Source organism: Xenopus laevis, chromosome 2S, assembly GCF_017654675.1.
Source record: "Xenopus laevis strain J_2021 chromosome 2S, Xenopus_laevis_v10.1, whole genome shotgun sequence".
NCBI lineage: Eukaryota > Metazoa > Chordata > Amphibia > Anura > Pipidae > Xenopus > Xenopus laevis.
Genome location: NC_054374.1, coordinates 135302326 through 135325068, shown reverse-complemented (window position 1 = coordinate 135325068; position 22743 = coordinate 135302326). Strand labels below are relative to the sequence as shown.

The following is a 22743-nucleotide window of genomic DNA, read 5'->3' as shown; positions in this document are numbered from 1 at the left end:
GGAGAGGCTGTCCGGGTGAAAACTACCAAATAAGTAATTCTTGTGATTTTACTGGCTTGTCTAGGGTTATTGGAGTGCTTATACTGCGATGTCAGGGGTTAATATGCTGATAATCCATAAGCAAATTTAATATTATTTACAGTGCATGAGATTAATCAAAGTGTGAAACCAGAACTCAGCTCATAAAAACGCACCACTTTCGATGCATTCCTATCAGAAGCTAGTTTATCAATGGGTGAAAGAAAAAGTTCACCAATTGATAAATAACAGGATGTACTGTAAGTGTGATAATCTGTCCTTTGTGTCTTTGGAAAAGACATTCGTTTTTATTTATAAATATGTAAAAACCATCACTATGACTTTCCAGGGGCACAGGATTAGTAAATAAATGTATGCTCACCACAGTCTAGTAAAATGGAATATGTTGAAAATATTATTGAATACCGTACTCTGAAAATAACTAATCTATTTGGCCAACCCAGTCTAAAGTGAGTATTAATGATTGCTGGGTTGACCCTAAACCTGTTAGGCGGGGTGTTTTGAAATTCAGGCAACTAATTCAGGTACAGTTTCTGTGCAGGTCAGACTAGAGAAGTACACTCCTCTGCTGTTCTTGAAGATTCCCTCTCTCGGAACCAGAGATGCATGCAAAAATAAGGTATGGATCAGGAAGAAGCAGGTACAGTTTGGGTCCGGGTTTCAACATTTTGCGGGTTAAGGTGTATGTGGGTTAAGGTTTTGTGGGGAAGGGTGGGGTCCAGGGTAGTTTTATGAAACTGTGAAATTAGAGCTCACCACAGGAAAATTCTGCTACTCTCTATTCATTCCTATGGGATTTAGAGGTTTATGTATCAAATAGTGAACTTTTACACCATTGATAAACATACATCTAAAAACTCCATAGGAATGAACAAAGGTTGGTGGAGGATGAGCTCTAATTTCACATATTCCACAATATCCACTAAGAGTAGATTAGTAACATATATAAGGCACCACAGTTGTCTTTATTAACTTTATACACTTGATGACAACACCATTGACAATGTATATTGCATTTGCTGGTTAACAGATTCTCTATGATTTCAAGTAAAATGATAGCTAAGCTCACACTAATTAACACTAAGTGGATATTGTGGAATTAATGTAACACAAATATAACATAAAAACACCCTATTATAGTATATGTTTTTTACATTTTAAATCTTCATTTATGGGGCTGATAGAGAATAACTTTAGAAAACTCGATGCGAAGGTGAAATCAAATAGCATTTTATGGCATAAATATCTTGATTGCATCATACCTCATGTAAATGCAAAAATTCAATCCTTACATTTATGAAATGGATCATTTTTGACAAAAGGGGTTCAATGAAAATAAAAAGCCTTGTGATTTTCTTTTTTAATTAAAAGTTTTATTTGTGTTGTTTCGTTCTGTCATGAAATACCCCAGATAAGATTAACATCATTCAACAAAGATTACATCATAGGATGGAATTTAATACAAATAAAAAATCAAACAAACGTGTTTTATTTTTATTTTTTTTTAATAGAAAAAGCTTTTTAGTCTTTATTGCAGAAAAGAAGAGGGATTGGAAAACGAGAAAAAGATACAGTAAGACAATTATTTCACAAGAAAGATTAGTGTTGGTGTGGGCATGTTTACTAACCTACTATGCCGAAAATCAGTATTGCGAAATTTTAAAAAAAATTCTATACAAAATAGTACATATTCTTGATTCTTATCCCTTCTTTGCTTCCCCCTCCCTCCCTCTGGCCAAAGTGTCTAACTGTTTAATCCTCAAAAACACAGCAAAATAAGGTCAGAGATAATTAGATGTTAGGGGTAGATAATTCACATACATATTTGGAAGACAACATTGTCTCTTTTGAATGGCTATGACCTGAATTGTCATCATCAACCACTTGCCTACTACAATACTGAATTTATTGAGACTATAGCTGCTAAACTTTGGCATTGTCTAGTTGTTCCACCAAAAAAACAGCAACTCTTTTTTTCGCCATTATTTACTCCTTTGTGCCATCAAATTGATCCTCAATCTTTGATCTTCCTCTCAGTCTTCTCCCAGATACAGAACCCAGAAGCATAAGATAATCACCTGAACTTGAGAACGCAACCCAAGATTGTTCCATCAATCACTGTTTCTTTGACTCCTACAGTACTGCATGTTTAGTTCAGCTTCAAGATTTCACTTTTGTCTTTCGTTTTTAGTTAGTGTGAGGTAGCTTAAACCTGGGAAGTTCTAATATTGCCCTAAACTTCCTTCATCTCATATTGGAAAAAACCACAACAATAGGGCAGGTGGACTGACAATCCTGGATTTTTTTCTTTCAATCTACAGTATATAAAAATATAAAAGAACAAAGCCCAGATCAACTTGTACTTTCCAAAAAGATTTTTTTATATCAGTTGATATTTTAAAATACAAAACTGTTTTACAACAATAGCACCATTTCATTCAATTACACACAGTTTTCCTGTTGATATACACTGTGAGGGGGGAGGGCTGCTTTAAACTGCACTTCGTACAACAGTTAGGGGGCCTTCAAACATGCCAGTTAGTTTCAAACCTTCACCTGACCCATAGGTCTTACAGGAAGACAATAAATAAATAATACCGTGATTTTATTTTTCAGTCTGCCCAGTTCTGGCCTTGCAATTCAAAATAAAAAAGTCCAAAATGTAAGCGCGTGGATGAATGGAAATTTGGGGTCGGTTCAGCCATTCAGTGCAGAAGTCCTAAAAGTGATTGGAAAGTACTCAGGTCCTTAGGGTTTTATTTATTTTTATTATGCTTTTTTTGGTTTTTACAAGAAGCAGACTGGGCCAATGTCAACACCAAATTCCTGATCAGCGCCACCAATATCCATAGGTGCAATGTCTACGATGGGCAGGCGAGATGTTTTCTGTGTCCTATATTCAATAACTGTCTTGCTCCATTTGCCAGTGTGTTTCTGAAAAAAAAGGACAAAGTTGTTGGCTAAAGTAATGCAATATAAAAAATCCATCTATAATAATAATAGCTTTTTTCCTTGATATTTATAGTATTTAAAGTCTTATTAACATATTCAGCTCCCACAAACTGGATTTATCCCTGTAAGGGCATTTTAAGCTCCATAGGCTTTATTTTAAAACTGCTTGGTCTTCAAATATTTGGTATATCATTTAAAAGGCCAACGCTGTGCCAATAAATTCTTATTATAAATAACATTTTTATCAAGAGCATAACTGGTTCAGCTGAAAATGTGTTTTTAATGTTACATTCTGTATTTCATAATGAGGAACATAATAAATTACCTTGCAGCCATCTTCCAAGGCATTGTAAGTGAATCTGCTGTTGCCTTCAGCTCTGATTTCTACATCATTGGATCCTTGGAGTAGAACAGCCTTCTTAAGGTTGCCTGAAGCTTCATCCATAAATGCAATGCTATTCTTGCAGTGATAGGTGATGTTCTGGGATGCATCAGTGGACAGCAGACGCAGGAAGGTCAACTGAATGTTAGCAGTGTTGGGTGCTGAGCTGTCATCTCCATAGCTGAACTGAAAAGGTCAAGATAGAAAACATGATGGTTGGCTCGCACTCTAATTGTCATAACACAGTTTATCATAAGGTCTAGAGACATTAACATTATTACTTATGTATATAGCGACGTGTAGAAATCATTGATGAATTGAGAAAATGTGATCATAAAAAAGGGGTATATCCATAGAATACTTACTTGGAAACCACCATTGATTGTCTCTCCAAACCAAATGTGCTTCTTTTCCTTGCCCTTGGCGGTCCACCAGTTCTTCTTGGGGATCTTTGATGGGCTGGGGTATACACAGGACTCTCCAGTCTCCATGTTGCAGAAGACTTTGATAGCATCTACAGTGCAGCCCTCGTTGGGATCAATCCAATATTCACCTAAAAGGAAACAAACAAATTTACAATAAATGCCATTACAATTAAAAGAACAGTGGTAATTGTTATGTGCAGTACTAACATGACCCTGTTGATTATTGATTCCTTTTGACAATTTTATTATTAAATACCCTTATTTTCCTTACAATATTTCTGTTATAATTCATAGTACATTCTGAAGCTAAAAGTAGTTTGAATCCAGGAAAAACAGAAATATTTCAGATAAAGTTCTGTTGCGTATTTTAGAAGTAATATATACTTAAAATTAGATATACAATACTAGCAGGCTAGTGTAATAAAACCCGTAACCCATAACAACCAGACATTTATTTCCAAATAGCTGATTAACAAATGCTAACCAATAATGGGTTTCTATGGCTTATAAGTAGCAAATGTAAAACAATTTTTTATTACATTACCATCAATTTTTAAAATTGGCGTGAGGATATAATAACTGGAACAAAGCTTACTCAAGGTTCCAAAACGTAGTTATTGAACAGCTTTGACTAAACTAGTGTTAAGTGTAGTGAAAGGAAAAATGTATTGGTTACAATGGACTACTGAAGCTAATTTTGCACCTGTTCTTACAATGTGCAATACAATATTAATTTTTAAAATAAATTTTTAACATACCACTCTTCCATTCAGGATGGCAGAGTTTCAGGTCACGGCATGTGCGGGCTGGGTTCTTTTTGGTACCATCTGGGCTGCGAATGCTTTCGATCTGGTTATTCAGGGTTTTCAAATTGGCTTCAACATCAGCGGTCTGAAGGACAGAACTAGAGGCTTGGTCAGCACGCATGTAGCGCATTGGGTCAGGTCCTTTTTCAGGTTGAGATAGGCCAGCAAAAGCAGACATGTCAATTCCAGGACCAGGAGGACCAGGGGGGCCAGGTGGGCCAGATTGACCAGGTGGACCCTATAAGAAGAAGTAAAAATTAAATTATAAAATATTTAGATATATCTCGGTAAATTTTCATTTAAACATGTATTTCAGTTATACTTACAGCTGGGCCAGTTTCACCACTACGACCGCGTGGACCAGGTGGACCAATTGGACCAGGGATACCATTAGAGCCATCTTTTCCAGAAGGACCAACAGGGCCAGGGGGACCCTACACAAGAGCAGACATTGCATTTAGTAATGTATGGGGTATATACATTATTATTATTATTATTATTATTATTATTATTATTATTATTATTAAACATAATTAAAAAGTATTACATTAATTTTGTATTACTCACTCTAGGACCAGAAGGACCGGCAGAACCAGTAGCACCTTGATCACCAGCAGTACCCTGTAAAATAGAACATATTTGTTTTTATTTGACCATTGCTAAATTTACTTTTCATCTTTTATTTAAGTTACAGTTTTGAAACAGCAACTGAGGACCTTTAACAGAGTTCTCAAATCTTGTAGTTGGACACTTAAATAAACTTAAATGCTGAACTGCTATCAGTGGCATAACTAGAAGTCGCTGGGCCCCACAGCAAATTATTTTTCACACCCCAAAAATGTCTAGAGGTTGACTTGTTTTACCAATATTTATTCAAAATGTATATGAATTAGGGCCTTATAGGGCCCTTTTACCTCCTGGGCCCCCCTGCAGCCACAGGGTCTGCTTCCTCTATAGTTACGCCCATGACTGCTATGCTTTTGGAGTGCTAAGGCTATACAGTAAATAAGAATCTAAATATAGCCATTGCTTGACTATTAATAATGAGCCTGTATGATTCTGTTCTACAGTATGTTTAAACACAGGCACCAGCATTAACTATGGTTGAGACAGTTTTGCCTTAAATATTTAAGTAAATGTGAAATAGTCAAGATATAATCAGCATGTATTTATGACACTCATATCAATAATATGATTTGTCAATTAATTGAACTTATTTTTAAGTATTCACTTACAGGGGGACCGGGTAGACCCTGAAGACCAGTGAATCCTCTGTGACCTTTCTGTCCTCTCTCTCCTGCCTCACCAGCTTCACCCTTATCACCACGTGGACCTTGAGGACCCTGTAAACGAAAAAAACAAGATTGTCATTTTACTTCCCTTGTTTGATTTGATCAAATATATTCATTCTGAAAAGCATGCATACATAAACTTCTAGGACTACCAGACTACTGTTACTATATTATGAAGTAAAAACCTTAATATTGTATATGTCTGATTACAAAATAAATAATTTGCTAGAATATAAGTATTATGATTCATATTCTTTGCATGGATTAGTTGACCAACTTTTCTGCTGAGGATCTGATTATAAAGCTCTTTAATTCCAGATACAAATGTGTGGTTATTATAATAAATTACACTTCTATACCCCATTCTATGAAGCAGGCTTTACTAGTCTCAGTCTTAGTAACAGAAAGCCAAAGATCAATTCAAAATGAATTACCACCATTTACTTTAAGGATGCGCATGAGAACAGATGCTATATTTTTATAGTTTACATAATTATTTTAACACTTATTTTAGGGTAGTTCTGTAAACCATATCATGTTTAAAATATTTAATTATTCCATTTACCCACGTTGCAGTTTATTGCATTAAAACATAAGGGTTTCAATACAGTAATAAAAAAATACTAATAAGAAATTTAAATTATACTTACATTCAAACCACGAGCACCAGCAGGACCAGAAGGACCAAGTGGACCTTGGGATCCCTAAAAAAAAGACATATTTATGTTAGATATTATGGATGGACTTTATAAGAAACAGTGTTCATTTTATTTAACTATGGATGAACTTTGGTAATTTCATTTAAAACTTCAATTTCATTGTCAATTCTCTTGCTGTGAATTGATGTGAATTACAAATGTTACTTTAAATTTAAATCATAAGAGAAAATGAATAAAAAACAATATTAATTGATGAAATATGCACTTTTAAAATGCATACTGGGACAGGATGTTTACTATAGATTGCTTTTTGTGTCTTTTTTTAATTCAATGATAAGACCGCGTTAATTAATATAAAGTTGCTGTTAAGGACCTATACAGTATATCAACATTTGAATTTGTGTAATGTTAAAGGTTTTTTTCTACTTTGAATAAACTCTATTTTTTTAAAAATTCAAAAGTTTGCTTATTTATTAAAAAAAATCAAAAATATTAAATATTTTATTGACTCAAATCATAATAATAACAACTAAATAGCTAGAATTTTACTCTAGCAATTTCAATAGGTCGAATAATTGAAAGAAATCACATTGAAAAAAATGCTTTAAGGTTGCCATAGACACTATATAGTCCACTACATGAACGTGGTAGCTTTTAGATGCTGAATTTTTACATTCAAATTTTTTGCACAATTCGAATGCAAGTTTTAGTGCAAAAAAAATTTCATTTCTAACTCACCCCAAGTTCACTGGAAAATACATTAAAATACATGGAAGCTATTATATTTCCAACTTTAGTCTCCACTAGCAAGCTTTGCTTCTGAACTACAGGTGTATAACACTACCACATGGTTTAATGATTAAATGGCATTGGAGGTTGGTCATACCATTGGAGGTTGCATATTTTGCTTTATTCTTGCTATATCTAGGGCTGGAGGTTAAGGCTGATTTTCCTATTTACATCTAAGTAACAATTTGTTGTAGTATTCTAGTTTTCTTTCTGTTGTTATTTCCTTTTGTTCTGTAAAAACCTACCATGGTGTTGGTTTGGTTAAGTGTTCCTGTTCAAAGGATAAACCAAATTACATATTTATTTCTCACGGTAAGAAATATCCTGCTATGTAGTATATATGTTAGGGCAGTGATTCTATTACTATTCTCTGTACATTTGTAATTCTATTCAGTTGGACCAAGGATTATCAAAAAATAGGTATCCTCATCACTAGCAAAGTATTGTTTTTCTTGGATATGCGATCAACAGAATACATAAATAAGGGAAAATAAAAATAACAACAATGTTCTATTCTAGGACTTTTTACCTTTTTAATACAACTTCTGATATTTGTCATTTTGCATATAGAAACCAGAAGACTTCAATCACATACATATATGCAAAATAGCACATGCACGTATGTTTTTGAAAGCTTTTGTTATATGACATATTGATACTTACAGATTCTCCTCTGTCTCCTTGTTTTCCAGTTGGGCCAACAGGTCCAGGAGCACCAGGGGAACCTGGAGCACCAGGAGCGCCAACTGGTCCAGTCTCACCACGATCACCCTGAAAAAGAGAATTTTTTTTCATATTGTAATTGTAGTTCACTAGTTTCATACGAAGCAGTATAAAGAAATGCAATATAACAAATCTGAAAGTGAATAACCATGATTCATATGCTTTTAAAATGTTACTTCATCTCCAAATATATCAAACGATTGGATGCTTTTGTATTTAGGTGTATATAGGCCAGTTATGTTACTACTACTACAGGAAACAGTGCATACAAATCTAAGACTAACAAAATACCTGTATAATAAATTACCTTAATTCCAGTAGCACCATCTCGACCAGGTGGGCCATCAGATCCGGGATTACCCTAAAATAGATTTTAAACATTAGTAAGATTATTCTGCTTTCTATACAAAATATAACAAAACGGCAAACACAGTATAGTCATATAATGGTTTAGGTACTATCAAAAACAAACTTTAACCAGAACTAGTAAATTATAGCAACAAATCAAGTTATAGTGGTCTTTGTGGCATTGTGCAGCTATCACAGTCAACACACAATGTCATGAGCCCATATGTTTGTGAAAAGCAGTCCCAACCTTATACGACTGCGTTGCTGCAATCAACAAACTCAGATTGTGTATGATTCAGACCCAATCATGTTCACCTTGTCAAGTTCAGAAATGCAGGTCTCAGGTTTGAGTCTGAACTTACTTTGCTGCATACAAATGCTGACAGTTGCCAGAGGGGGCATGTAGAAAATGTTAACTAGGGCAGTACAGTCTGTATGATTGTATTAGTTAAATATTCCATTTAATATCCTAAATATCCCTAGCATGCAAAATATGCATTTTAAAGGAAGATCTCTGTTATTCTGACTCATCCACCTCGTGATTCCAAACCTAAACTTTAGAGCAACACTTGCACCTGTATTATGAAGTCTTACTTTAGGCCTATAAATGCAGTAATATTGTCTACATGTATATACATTACTATATACGGACATGTCATATGCTTTAACACAACTAACTTTTTCTAAGACTAGCCTAAGTTCTATGGTGGCATTAAATTCAATATAGTTAAATTGCTTTAGTCAATAACTTGATCATATAAATATCTACTTACTTCTCGTCCAGTCTCTCCAGCAGGTCCAGTCAAGCCAGGGGGGCCAACAGGGCCAGGGGGTCCACGGTCTCCTCCAGATCCAGGGCCTCCTTGTTTGCCGGGTTCACCCTTAAGAAATACAGTATTTGTAAACATTAGATAATCAAAATCATACAAAATAAGCAGTCAATCAATATAAATAAAGAGCTGAGAATGATAGGATCACATAGGAGTGTTATGAATGGTATCACTAAAGGGATTCACAATTATTACAACCCTTTTTTTACAAAACCAATTACAATAAAATCACAAAATTGTATAACTTTACTATGTTTTTCTAGCAAATTTGCTTCTCAAATGTCCCATTGGAGTAAGGATTCTACTAAGGATAAGTAAAAACCAACAGAATCCATCTAATTTTTATATTATGCATATGATAGTTTGGTTAACAAACCGAAATAGATAAAAGCAAACTGGGCAAAACAGTAAAATGCATTAATTGTTCCCAAATAAAGGATTCACAGTGGTTTCTGAAGTGTGGAAATGGCCTCCCTACAGGCAGTGGAATAGGGGATTCAGTCTGAATACCAGTTATTGGAGAGAGCCTATTTGCTCTCATGGATGCATCGAAAAGGCCAGCTTGACAATTAATTAGGGTGAAATATAGGGGTTATTTATCAAAATCAGATTTTATCTTTTTTTGTGAAAGAACTTCATGAAATTTCTCGAAACCTCTGAATTTTTCAGGTTTTTGGCCAAAACTCAGAGCAGACCATATCTTCAAATTTGAACTGGGACCTCTGCCATTGACTTCTACAGGACCCCGACAGCTTGGCGTATTTTCGGATTCGGACTTTTAGCAGCCTCGGAGTATAATAAATCACAAAAAATTTGTGTTTTTATTTTCTTCTAATAATTCGGATTTTATAGTAAATTTTAAAACATTCGGAGTTTAAAAAATAACCCTTGTGAAAAACCAGATAACGCCAATACACCAATATTTGACAACATTTTGACAACATTTTTAACCTTGTTATGAGTAAATGATGGGGGTCTGACCAAAGGTAGGACCTCCAAGGAGGCTGAAAAAAATAGACAACCACTGGGCAACAGTTACAGCTGAATCCAGTATAGACTATGTTGTTTAGACTTGTCACAATTTAATGCCCCAATCAAACTTAATAGCTTAATTAAAGGCCACCAGTAGAGTTCAAAGTAGCATTTTGATGCCCTTTAATGACATTTTACATTAAATATGGAAAAAATCTATAATCATCTTTAACTAGTAATAGCTCTAATCTTATATGTAACAAGTGGTGTTAATGATAATTTTTTTTTAAACTTACAGATGGACCAGGAAGTCCAGGGAATCCTCTTTCACCACGCTGACCTGGCAGACCAACAATACCACGATTTCCAGACAAACCTTGAGGACCACTGGGACCATCTGGACCCTAAGGAAGATAAAATATAAATGTTATATGTGCCCTACAACAAAATTAATGATCATCTATGCATGCATTGCTTTATGTTGGCTGTCCAATGGCTATCATAAAATGTAAAGTACTAAAACATATAATACTTTTAAGTTATATAGGTCTTCATTTTCCTGTAGTGTACACTGTTTTAAATGTCATTTTATTCTTTTTAAATAGAACACTGTAAACATATTTAATAGATATCAAATAGACTGTAAATAGTAGTCACATATCCAATGTTGTCACCAGTATAATTTGGAAGTCTTTCCATTCATTCTTTTGTCCATATGGTGCTAAGAAATTGCCAGTATGCTGTGTGCTTTTTGGGCTCTTAAGACTCACCACCAGTCTTGTGAAAGAAATATTGCAAATAGAAGATTTTAAATGCAAGTTTGCATGGGGTGTAGAAAGGGCTTTCTATGGACAGAGTGCCTCCTCTAACCAAGCTATAAGACTGTAGTTATTAGTTGCCTTTGTCAGTCACTAATTAAAGGTATGCCCACAATTTCTTTGGAAAGTTAGCAATTACACATTCTAAGGGTTGTGCTGCTATGCTGACGCACCCTTTTAATAAAGACTTCTACAGCTCCTACTGTTGTATATTGTGTGGAATTCTACTTACAGAAGGACCATCTTCACCAGGCTCTCCCTTCTCTCCAGGAGCACCAGCAGGACCCTGAAGACCTGGATCACCAGCACGACCAGTAGGACCAGCATCACCACGTACACCCTTTGGTCCTTCTTTTCCAGCAGATCCGGGAGGACCAGGAGGTCCAGGGTTACCCTGTTGATGAAAATAAAATAAATGTAGACATCTTTAAACACCTTCACATCTACATTATATGACTTAGACTACTCAGGTATATACTGATCCTAAAACAATGAGGCCACAGGCCAGATGTCTTTGAATCCATGATGGTATGGATCCATAAAGAGAATTAATGTTTTTGTAGATGCTATATGAAAGCTTGTTAAGACTTAGAGCTGGGCAGTTGAAGGATAAAGAGTTGCTATCTTGAGAAGAAATTATATAAATACTGACCCATAGTAAATATTGAAGTAATATGTATTATATAGTTTTAGCAGAGACAATCCATGGTCAGAAACCTTGTCCTAAAATTAGGCCTGACTCCAACTATGGCCTTGACACCTAACGTGTTTAGTAATGAAATTTGGGTCAAGTTACTCAGTGAAACAATTGTATTACAAAAGATACTATACACTTCAGAGTTACATGAACTGTACTGTATATAAGACGACTGAACTCCTCCTAACATAATTTTATAAGGGAGTGTCAGCGTTCCTTCTATAATCATGTAAATTTTTTACTGTTTTAAGGAAGCTGGAACATGACCAAATTCTAAGTCCTAATATCCTCATATTTTACAACAGGGGATACTTTTATTAATTATAGTACACACGGTTCTTTGAGTCATGTGACAGTAATGACATCACCGAGCACTAATTATAACAGATTACATCATTAAGCACCATTTATAAGGATATCATTTACAGGATAGTCAAGGCTCTCATGTAGTATATATATATATATATATTATTATTATTTTTTTAAATTACTAGCAGAGGTATAAAATAATGATAATCCACATTTAAGTGAATAATATCTAATAGTAAAAAACAAAAATCCTCTGTAAATATAATGGGAGTACTTTTGAAATATGCCACTTACATTGGGACCTGGGGTGCCAACTCTTCCAGCAGCGCCAGGGAATCCAGTAGCACCCTATTAAATAAAAACAAATATATATTTATTACCTAGTTCAAATGTGAGATTTTAGTTGTTTTTTCATGCAATACAAATATTTGAGAATGTTATAAACAACTTTGTGGTATTGTTAAGATTTTATGAATCTTAAGTGAAATTAAGGAATATATAAGACATTTTGTGTTGGTTTTATTAAATAAAATAAAACATCATACTTACAGCAGGACCTTGAGCACCACGAGCTCCTTTAGGACCATTAACACCAGTTGGGCCCTGAAAAGAAGAAGAAGAAGAATAGAGTCATCTTATTTTCTATTTTATCAAGTGCATAGAGTCTGTGATAAAATGTAGTGGATTTCCATTTGTTTCCTTTTAAAGTTACACCATTTTATTTACCAGTTAACTAATGGGGCTTGTATCTTGGGCAGATACATAATCATAAAAATAATGGTTTCCATAGTGAAAATGTATGGTAAATATTCTGTATTCTTCTGTGATTGTAACATTTATAGTAATCTAACTCTGTATGAATCATTTTGAAAATGAGAAAGATGGTAACTCAAGCTTGCCATGTAAGCTTTTTTTTAACTTAAAGCTGGCATTGCATGTAGTTTACTGAAAATGTTATGAAATAATAAAATAATACATATTAAATTATTATTCCCACTCTGAGGGAGTGTGCAGTGTATCTTGCATTATCTGTTTCTTTAATGTAGAATTGTGTTTGATGTTTGGGTGTGGTACAAAATGTCTCTCATATGTGAACAGAGACTTGCACCTGGCACATTTCATGCATATATTTTAAATTCATAATGATGTATTTAAAGAAATGTAGAACCAACCTGTGGGCCAGGAGCACCAGATGGACCCTGAGGACCAGGAGCACCAGCATCACCCTTCTGGCCAGATTCACCTTGATCACCCTTAAGACCAGCTTGACCATCAGAACCCTGTAACACAAAAGTATATTCATTTAAAATGTATCCAAATCTATGAACCCGTAATAAATATAACACCTTCATCAATGGACCAGCCACCCCAGAAATTAACATTTTTATTCTAATGGGCCATTTTCCATCGTAAAGGTATTATATATCAGGTGGTCCTCTATTTAGACAGTGTCTCAGCTACAGATGTGTTAGATATGCAAATACAGGTATAGGATCCATTATCTGGGAACTCGTTATCCAGAAAGCCCTGAATTATGGAAAGGCCATCTCCCATAGACTCCATTTTATCCATATAATCCAAATTTTTAAAAATGATTTTCTTTTTCTCTTTAATAATAAAAGAGTAGCTTGTACTTGATACAAACTAAGATATAAATAATCCTTATTGTAAGCAAAACCAGCTTATTGGTTTTATTTCATGTTTCCATGATTTTCTAGTAGACTTAAGGTATGAAGATCCAAATTACGGAAATATCCAAGTCCCAAGCATTCTGGATAACAGGTTCCATACCTGTAATATCACCTCCTTACTCACAATAAATAGTCTACTAACTAATCAATGACTTCATCGTATTTCATATTAGACACAGGTATGGTGTATTTTGATTTTACAGTTTCTTATGATGTTGGACATATTAATGAGAAGAATGTCATACATGTGGATAGAGCCGTCTCTATAGAAACCATGTAAAAAATTAAGTGGAACAATATGGCAGAAGCCACACAATTATTATCAAAAAATAACTACTAAAGTTTAAAAAAATGGAGTTTATATTTTCTGTAATTAAGAGAGGTCAGTACTCACAGGAGGACCAGCAAAGCCAGCAGGACCTGGAGGGCCATTCTCACCACGATCACCCTGTAATAGAAAATAATATCATTTTGATTTGTTTGTTGTTGTAATTTATTATAATAAATAGTTTCAAAAGTATTACGGTAGTACTTTTTAAATTGAAATGTTTAAAAAATACAAATTAAAATATGCTTGGAAATGGGTTAGGGCCACAGGCAGTGGTTATGTAATTTCAAAAATTCTTAATACATTTTTGTGTAAGGTGATTGTACTCTAAAAATGCATTGTTATAGTTGTCTCTCATTCAGTTACAACCAGTTCCAGGAACATATGCATTACTTGAAGGTATATGTGTTACTTTTTTTTCAGTGTCAACTGCTACAGTATGTAGGTCTGTTAGTGCAGGTCTGTAAGTGCAGTTAATTATCAGAAAAATGACAATATCAGAGGGCACTAATGCAATAGCAAGTGTCATATTGATGTAGAAAGAGAAAAAACAAAATAATTGAGTAATAACAGAATAAAGTCACAGAAGGAATAGGTTAATTTGGCTCAAACAACTTACAGGGGCACCACGGGCACCAACAATACCAGGTGGACCAGAAGGACCAGATTCACCCTAAAAAAAAAGACAATATTAAACTTTTCACTTTATGAACTCCATTTTTAAGCAATAACGCATTAAGAATACATTTTGATTGAACACATTTTGAGGATTGGATTTAAAATGTTCTTATCTACTAACATTTAGTGATCAATTTAGTAGATGTCCATGCATTTCTGCTACTGTTTTATCAGTTGTAACATAGTTTTACATATATGTAGATGATACTAAAATGGTACATTGTACATAACCCTATGATGTGTAAAATGTAATGATATCATGGTTTATCCTCAAAGAGATAACATGGGTGTCACTACTGCTGTTATCTAGAGTTTACAATGATGACAACTATACTGAGACACTTCTAAGTCCTCAATACAGTAGGAAACGTATCATTCACTTAGAAGGTAATTTAATGGTTTGTCTGAAGAGAATCAGATGGTTGTCTTCTTAAATCTTCACTGCAGCCATTTTGCACAGTTTATGTTCCTTGCCTCTATATTGTGCCCTAAATGCATAATTATGAAAAACTAAATTGATTTTATGGAAAAATAGTTCTTACCTTCTCACCATTAGGACCAGCTGGACCAGGGGGACCAAGTGGACCTGTCAAACCCTGAAATAAAAAATTAATGTCAAATAAATGAGAATATCACTTATCGTTCAGTTTTTAATTTGTGCTCCAAACTGATATTTATTAAAATTATCTTCAATGTACCTCTTTGATTTTCTACATTTATTCTGAACCATAGCTTATAGCATTAAGATTTGGATGAAGTATTTGGGAATACATTAGCCATGGTTGGTAGCAAAAGTGTAATATTAAATTAAACGTGCTTGTGGACTTAATGCTGCAAAATAACTGATATGGCTATCTGCCATTGAATAAATTTAAACCTTAATCTATACATACATATGTGCGTATTAATGATCATATTGTGTACTTGTAAACAATATAGATGCCACCGATTTGTATTTAATATACAACATACCAAATCATTCTTTTTTATTTTCTTTTACATGCTATAGTGTAATCATACTTACTCTTGAACCATCTTTGCCAGGAGCACCCTCTGGGCCTTTCTCACCAGTATCACCCTATAAAAAAGATAACATTATATTAATATTAGTGTAACTACTTTATTGAAATATCAAGATACTAATTTACTGTGACATTTGCATATGCACATTAGGGGTGGGAAAGGGAAAAACATTTTTAAACCACTGGGGTTTTAATGGTCTGTATGGGTTAACTGTTCTTTTAAATTACAGATTTCAGTTGAACTTGAATTGGTTGCCATATTGCTTATAGTATCTTTCTCTTCAGGCACTAGCAAATTATTACCATTTATTTATGTGCAAAATGGATGCTGGTCTAAGGCTGAGTAGGAGGAATATCTTTCAAACGTAAGAAGTGCAGTAGTTTTTACTCAGTGTTGATATAATGTAAATGTGCAAATAACTAATGAAATTTCGACTATAAATGCTATGTCCTTATATAACTGCTTATAGAAAATATTGAAGTCTAATCAGGTATACCTTTTTAAAGAAGATGTGCATATTGATATCCAAGAAAAGAATACCTACTGTTGTAAGAGTTTATTATTTTTCATTTAGCCCTGACTCTTCAAGGTTTACAAAGCACAATAATGATAGCTTAGGTATCATTTACCTGATTAAATGGAATGCCTCACTATTTATGATAATAGTTATATTTTAAAGAAATAATGTGATAATGGTTTTAAGCTGTTGAGAAACTTGCTATTTTGTTATGATTGAAACCATATTCTGACTATTATTAGGTGCCTATGCAGGGGGCAGGCCACATTTAAGGCCCATTTATTTCTAAATGTGATGTTAAAGGTTGTTTCTGACTGAACAAATTATGTACATTTGAAATGTTCTGTTTTATTTCAAATCAGATTTGAACTGCAATTATCAAATGCTTAGCAAATTTAACTAATAGAATCCCATGCAATGAAACTGATGTACTTACTCTATCACCCTTGGGTCCAGAAATACCAGCAGCTCCTCTCTCACCAGGCATACCTTGAAGACCAGGAGGACCTTGGGCACCATTGGGACCAGATGGACCAGTTGCACCCTAAAGGAATCATAGGTTGAAAAAAGACAAAGTCCACCAGGTTCAACCCATCCAAATAAAAACCCAGCATCCATACACACACCCCTCCATACATTCACATAAATTATATACACCCATATCTATACTAACTATACCGTTTAGTATCACAATAGCCTTTGATATTATGTCTGTCCAAGAAATCACCCAAACCACTCTTAAAAGCATTATCATCAATGATATGTCACCCGAAGACACTGTTATTAATATATGACACAATAATTCTGAGTATTATTTTGTTGATGACAAATGCATTATTTTAAGCTTACCTTGGGACCATCAGTACCAGGAGTTCCAGGAAGACCACGAGAACCCTGAAGACCTTGAGGACCGGAAGACCCACGCTCACCTGGGAAACCACGTTCACCCTAATAGGTAAAGAATAATTGCATATTTAGTACCCTGATAAGTCATTACCTATCTACTAGCACATACACTACATCAGTGCTGTCCAACTTTCTGCATGTAGTGGGCCAGTATTAAAATAATGATGGAAGACAAAGAAATTTGTGGAGCCCATAGGCAGCCAAGAATTTAAAAAATATTTTGAACAACTGCATCCTCTCTGCAGGCCTTCAGATGGACAACCCTGTAGTGCAGTTTTATAGTAGGAAAATAAATACATGTAACTTACTCTTGGTCCAACAAGACCTGCTGCACCTGCTTCTCCGGGCACACCCTATAAATGAATAAAAATTGTATTTTATTGCATATAATATTCCAGAAGAAACAAAAAAACAAGACAATTAAAAATGAAATGTGCTATACTAGAATGATTTTTTCAGGTTATATGTTACAAATGAACTGCATTTCAACAATTTTTAAAAAAAGGAAATCTAGTTTACTACTCACCTGATCTCCTGGTTTGCCACCTTCTCCGGGAGAACCGGGAGGTCCAGGAAGTCCCTAAAAACACACATTTATTTTTGTAGGATTCCATATTTATGAAGTAAGCACTCACTGGTAAGCACAGTTATATATATAAAAAGTATTTATTAACCAAAAAAGCTTCTGTAGTATTAATTTGTCTTACTAAGTATTATAACTAGATATTATGTTAATTCATATATGTAAAAATTAATAATCTCTTATTTTAATATGATACTAAAAATGACATATTCAATATTATTCACTTACCTGGAAGCCAGATGGACCAGGAGGACCTTGTTCACCTCTCTCACCAGCAGGTCCCTAAAAGGATAAAATATAAATATGATAGTGATGAATAAATGAGTCAGCTCAATATAATTAAAGCATAATAATAATAAACAATTACAATATAATATATAAATCAAAAGATACTGTATATGTCTATATGATTATTTTATGGTTTGTATTATTTGTTTGATTTAGTGTAAACAATAAATATTAAAATGTTTTAAGTTCCAACCCTGCAAAATGTTGTTGAAAACATGTTGCAAAGTTAAAGCTTTAATGTTTTAGATCTGAGGTTGTGACTTACTACTGAATTTATCTGTATTTGCATGTTAATATTTGTTTAAACATCTTCTGTGCTGAAGCTGCCATTTTAAGAACAGCATTTGTAATCATAGATGATTAGTAAAGATACCATATAGGATTGGCAAAATGATTAAAGAATAAAGGAATAAAATAATAAAGGAAAGAAATAAAGGGAGAGGTTGAAGAGTAACTTTATAATGCAAGGTAATATTAATGTAATGTATAATATTACAACAACTTTCCAACCAATCATTTTCACATAATTAAAGATAAATGAAATTCTAAGCAACTTCCCAATGTTCAGTTAAAAGTTAGTTCTAACTGGCTGATTATCAGTCGTGGAGGAGAAATTACTTCTACTGCATTTTTTCAAGAGTCAAAACCAGAGTGCAGAAAGGAATAAACAAATACTGCTTTCAACAACAATTACATTTATAATGTAATGTTGTTAAAGAAGTTAATGTTATATGAAATGTCTAGTGGTGTACTAAGTTTCTTAGATTTACATTTTCTTTCATTATGAAAAAACTGTTTCTGGGGTTTTATCTAACCAATTCTGCATTTCTTTCTACATCTGATGTTGTGAATGACTTCTACTATGCCCAGTGCAGCCCATGTTTAAGTGACTGTACTTGGGTTCTTTTTGGCATACAATATATATTACTTACACTATGACAATAACATGGTATAGATATAGTCATGAATACTTACAGCTGGACCATTGGGACCTTGAGCACCAGTTTCACCATCTTTTCCAGGCAAACCCTAAAGTGAAAATCAGAGCAATATGATTATTAAAGCTAAAATGATACAGTATGTGTGTAAATACTTCTACAGCTTTGGGCTTCTCATGAAGTTGTTTTTTATGATGTCCTGTCAGTAATGAATAGAACAAAACTATATTTGTTAACTTGTTATGTCTTGTGAGGTAGCTTATGCTAAGTGGATACTGCATTAGGTGTTGGATATGCTAATAGTGATCTTGAAGAAGTTGAAGATTAGAAATCAGGCATCTAACTAATTGGTAAAGATGTAAAAATGTCAACCATTAAATCTTGAGTTGTTGTAGCACTGCAAACTCAGTTGCCACAGCAAGCTAGTGGCTTGACAAAAGACCGATGGCGGTCTGAAACGTTGCCGAATTGTTTGGGGTCAGAGCCCATGGCTGAATAAAGGCTTTTTAAAGAAACAGAGAATCGTGAGTGGTGCTGTCCATTACATAAGCATTACAGCAAGCTAGCGGCAAAATGACGGGATTGTTATCCTTCGAGATGAAAACTGTTCTCTTTACCATTCAGGTTGCTAAAGGATTAGGGTATGATGTCTCTCTGTCCTAAATAACTTACTCTGTCCAATAATAACTTACCCTCAGACCAGGAGCACCGCCAAGTCCTTTCTCACCAGATTTGCCAGGTTCACCCTATGAAGAAAAGCAATAAGGGATAAATGAAAATCCATTTGATATCTTTTTGATAACTATATAGAGTGTAAGATGACTTGAAAAATTACGATGTGACTTAAGGTCTAATAGATGCTGGAACATATAGAAGGGAGCAGAAAAGTGAAGTGGAGTTAAAAAAAGTTGAAAAGAAATAAATAAAAAGAATAAGAAAAAGGGTCAGATAAAATGATGGGAGAGATGAAGATAGATTTGGGGATAACAAAGAAAATCGGTCTGGTAGAGAGAGTGGATGGCATAGATTGTAAAGGGATACAAAACAGAAGGTTGAGTAGAAGAAGCTTATAGAAGTGGAGAGGTGGTGGAGAAGAGTAAGAAGAGAATAATACATTGATTACATGTAAATGAAGTTGATGGGGATTGCTTTTTACAATTTTACAATCAATTTCAAATGGTCTATATATTTTTTGTTAATGAAAGTAGACAACTCATGGTCACAATTAAATGTTTGGCGTAGCCAAAATTAGTTGTCTTATATAATAGGCTTTGCAAAGACAATGTGCTATAACTTATGGTAAATGAGCCATTGCAGAAACACTACTCCGAGTGCAGAATACTGGTATTAGTAGATCCACAAAAGCAAGAGTAGCATCCATTGCCTGTGCCTGAACAATAATGATAAGAAATGAAATGACTTACATTGGCACCCTTAGGTCCAGGGAATCCCATAACACCAGGCTGACCGCGAGCACCTTGTGGCCCAGGAGGTCCTGGACGACCATCTTCACCAGCAGCACCCTGTAATCAAATAAATTAGTAAATAATTGAATTATTAAATATCAGTATCATTAATGAAACCATATTTATAGTGCAATATTCTAAACTGATTATAACATATAATAATCAGTCACATATATAGAGTAAATGTATTTTTAGAATATAATGACAATGAAAACATATTTACTTACAGAGGGCCCAACTTTTCCCTGAGGACCAGCATCACCAGGACGGCCAGTAAGACCCTGGAAGAGGTAAAAAAAAAATGATTAGAACGTTAAATCACTTGGTTCATTTAAAGATTTTATTTTACAAACTGATTGTCCCTTTACAGAATGCTCCTACTTGTGGTGTTTAGTGTTTTCCAAAACATAAGTAATGCAAAATAAGTTTCCCAATAACTATACAATCATTGTAAATGCTTGCTTAAAAATCCTTGGCTACACATATAGATATTTTATTAAATAACAGGTGAAAATAATTTCATTCAAAGTGGCATTTATTTGCAGGTGGAACTATTTCATTCTTGTATTAGCACAGCTCTTAGTATAGGAGTGATTCTAGTCAGTGTAATGACTGAGGAGGAACTAAGAGTAACACCCCTGGCATCTACTGTCCCAGTCATCTTGCTCCATAGCTTTCTGTTTTCTTTCTGGTGTTAGGGGTGACATTGTGGGGAAATGTATTTATAAGTCTTTTGGGGAAAAAACCGAGGCTTGTGTTTTTAAAGTGAAAGGAGAGCATAAATGCAACACAGTGCAGAGGTGTATGTTCTCCAATCTCCAAGTAAGATGAGAAGAAAATTCCAAAGTTTCAGGTATTATTTTTGCCTTTCCAAGTGATGTGTGTGGATTTCTCCCAGTGAGGCAGTATGCGTAGTATGTTATACAATGCATCTCACCTGTAGCTATTATTTTACAATAGATTACATTGTAGATTTACTTACTCTAGCACCAGGGAGACCAGGTTCACCGGGACGGCCAGGATCACCATTACCACCCTTTGGTCCACCAAGACCTGGAACACCACGTTCACCAGGAGCACCCTAAAAGAAAGAAGTTGGATATCCAGTTGTTCATAGCCAGCATAGATAATATAAGAAAGCAATCATAAAAGTAAAGTTAGAAATGCAAGTTGTTTAGTAAAAACTATAATTTCATATATTTCAACTAAACTTCATATAACAAAATATTATAACAATAATGTAACAATATGTTTCTTGAAGCTTTATATACTAGATCTTGCTACATCGGTGACTTGCTACACAGCTGCTACAACAAAATGCTATTAATTAACAATGTATTTAAAATAATATTATTAGCTTTTCAATATTGTAGAGACTGTATTATTCTCTACAATATAATCATTTGGGCAATTGAGTTTGATGTTGACCACCTAGTGTAGTGATTGATTTGGGAGGTGTATATATCAGCAGTTACTGAAATGGTAGCCCTAGCAGTCTACTTTGACTTATTCACCTTCATTCACTGTATTTGCATTTTCTAGTAGGCAAAGTATAACATTTTCTTACTTTCCATGTAAGATCGGTATAATGAAGAATAACGAGTATTTTACTTACCTTAGGACCAGCAAGACCATCTTGACCAGGGAAACCACGATTACCAGGAGCACCCTAGGCAATAAAAAGAACATTGGTTATCATTGTGACAATAATCCATGAATATGTCTTCAATGTTTAACATTCTATTTTCGTATTATTGCCATGTTTATTATTTAGCATGAAGAATATTCCAGTTTAGGACCTTGGTCACCTCAGAATGAAGAGAATTACATTTTTTATGTAATATTTTATTAATATTTAAGATAGGAACAATTATTAACAATCAGGACATACTAATTAGTTTGCTTCATTATATCACATCATATATATTCATTTGAATGTAATATGATGAAATAGGATGGTGTCTAAACAAGAATGGGCTGTCATATGCATTGTACCACTAGTTACAGAGCAACATTAGGGGGCAGAAGTGTGAATATAGAACTCATTACAGGAAAACTCACTCTCTATTTATTCCTATGGGATTTTTAAAAGCATATTTATCAAATTATGAACTCCATTGATAAATATGATTCTAAAATATCCCATAGGAATGAATTAAAAGTGAGTGAGCTTTTCTATGGTGAGTTCTATTCTCACATTTTGTTAAATCGGCCCAAAAATGACAACTAATTGAAAAACATATATATTTATTGTCCACTTGTGCTGTAGAAATGTGATCTTTAA

At 34.1% G+C, this 22743-nt stretch overlaps 1 protein-coding gene across 1 annotated transcript in view; it reads right to left on the bottom strand.

Moving 5' to 3' along the window:
• Positions 1 to 2401: 2401 nt before the first annotated feature.
• The window catches only part of col2a1.S (collagen, type II, alpha 1 S homeolog), a gene marked incomplete in the record, with an annotated part of 46214 nt that continues 25872 nt past the window's right edge, over positions 2402 to 22743 (bottom strand). Inside the window, 32 exon segments of the mRNA NM_001087791.1 lie at positions 2402 to 2646; positions 2647 to 2973; positions 3317 to 3559; positions 3739 to 3926; positions 4557 to 4842; positions 4931 to 5038; positions 5172 to 5225; positions 5840 to 5947; positions 6547 to 6600; positions 8008 to 8115; positions 8375 to 8428; positions 9189 to 9296; positions 10514 to 10621; positions 11268 to 11429; positions 12336 to 12389; positions 12591 to 12644; positions 13214 to 13321; positions 14127 to 14180; positions 14680 to 14733; positions 15281 to 15334; positions 15763 to 15816; positions 16715 to 16822; positions 17128 to 17226; positions 17493 to 17537; positions 17711 to 17764; positions 17996 to 18049; positions 19031 to 19084; positions 19686 to 19739; positions 20418 to 20516; positions 20687 to 20740; positions 21442 to 21540; positions 22075 to 22128. Coding sequence (NP_001081260.1) covers positions 2827 to 2973; positions 3317 to 3559; positions 3739 to 3926; positions 4557 to 4842; positions 4931 to 5038; positions 5172 to 5225; positions 5840 to 5947; positions 6547 to 6600; positions 8008 to 8115; positions 8375 to 8428; positions 9189 to 9296; positions 10514 to 10621; positions 11268 to 11429; positions 12336 to 12389; positions 12591 to 12644; positions 13214 to 13321; positions 14127 to 14180; positions 14680 to 14733; positions 15281 to 15334; positions 15763 to 15816; positions 16715 to 16822; positions 17128 to 17226; positions 17493 to 17537; positions 17711 to 17764; positions 17996 to 18049; positions 19031 to 19084; positions 19686 to 19739; positions 20418 to 20516; positions 20687 to 20740; positions 21442 to 21540; positions 22075 to 22128 — 2934 coding nt within the window.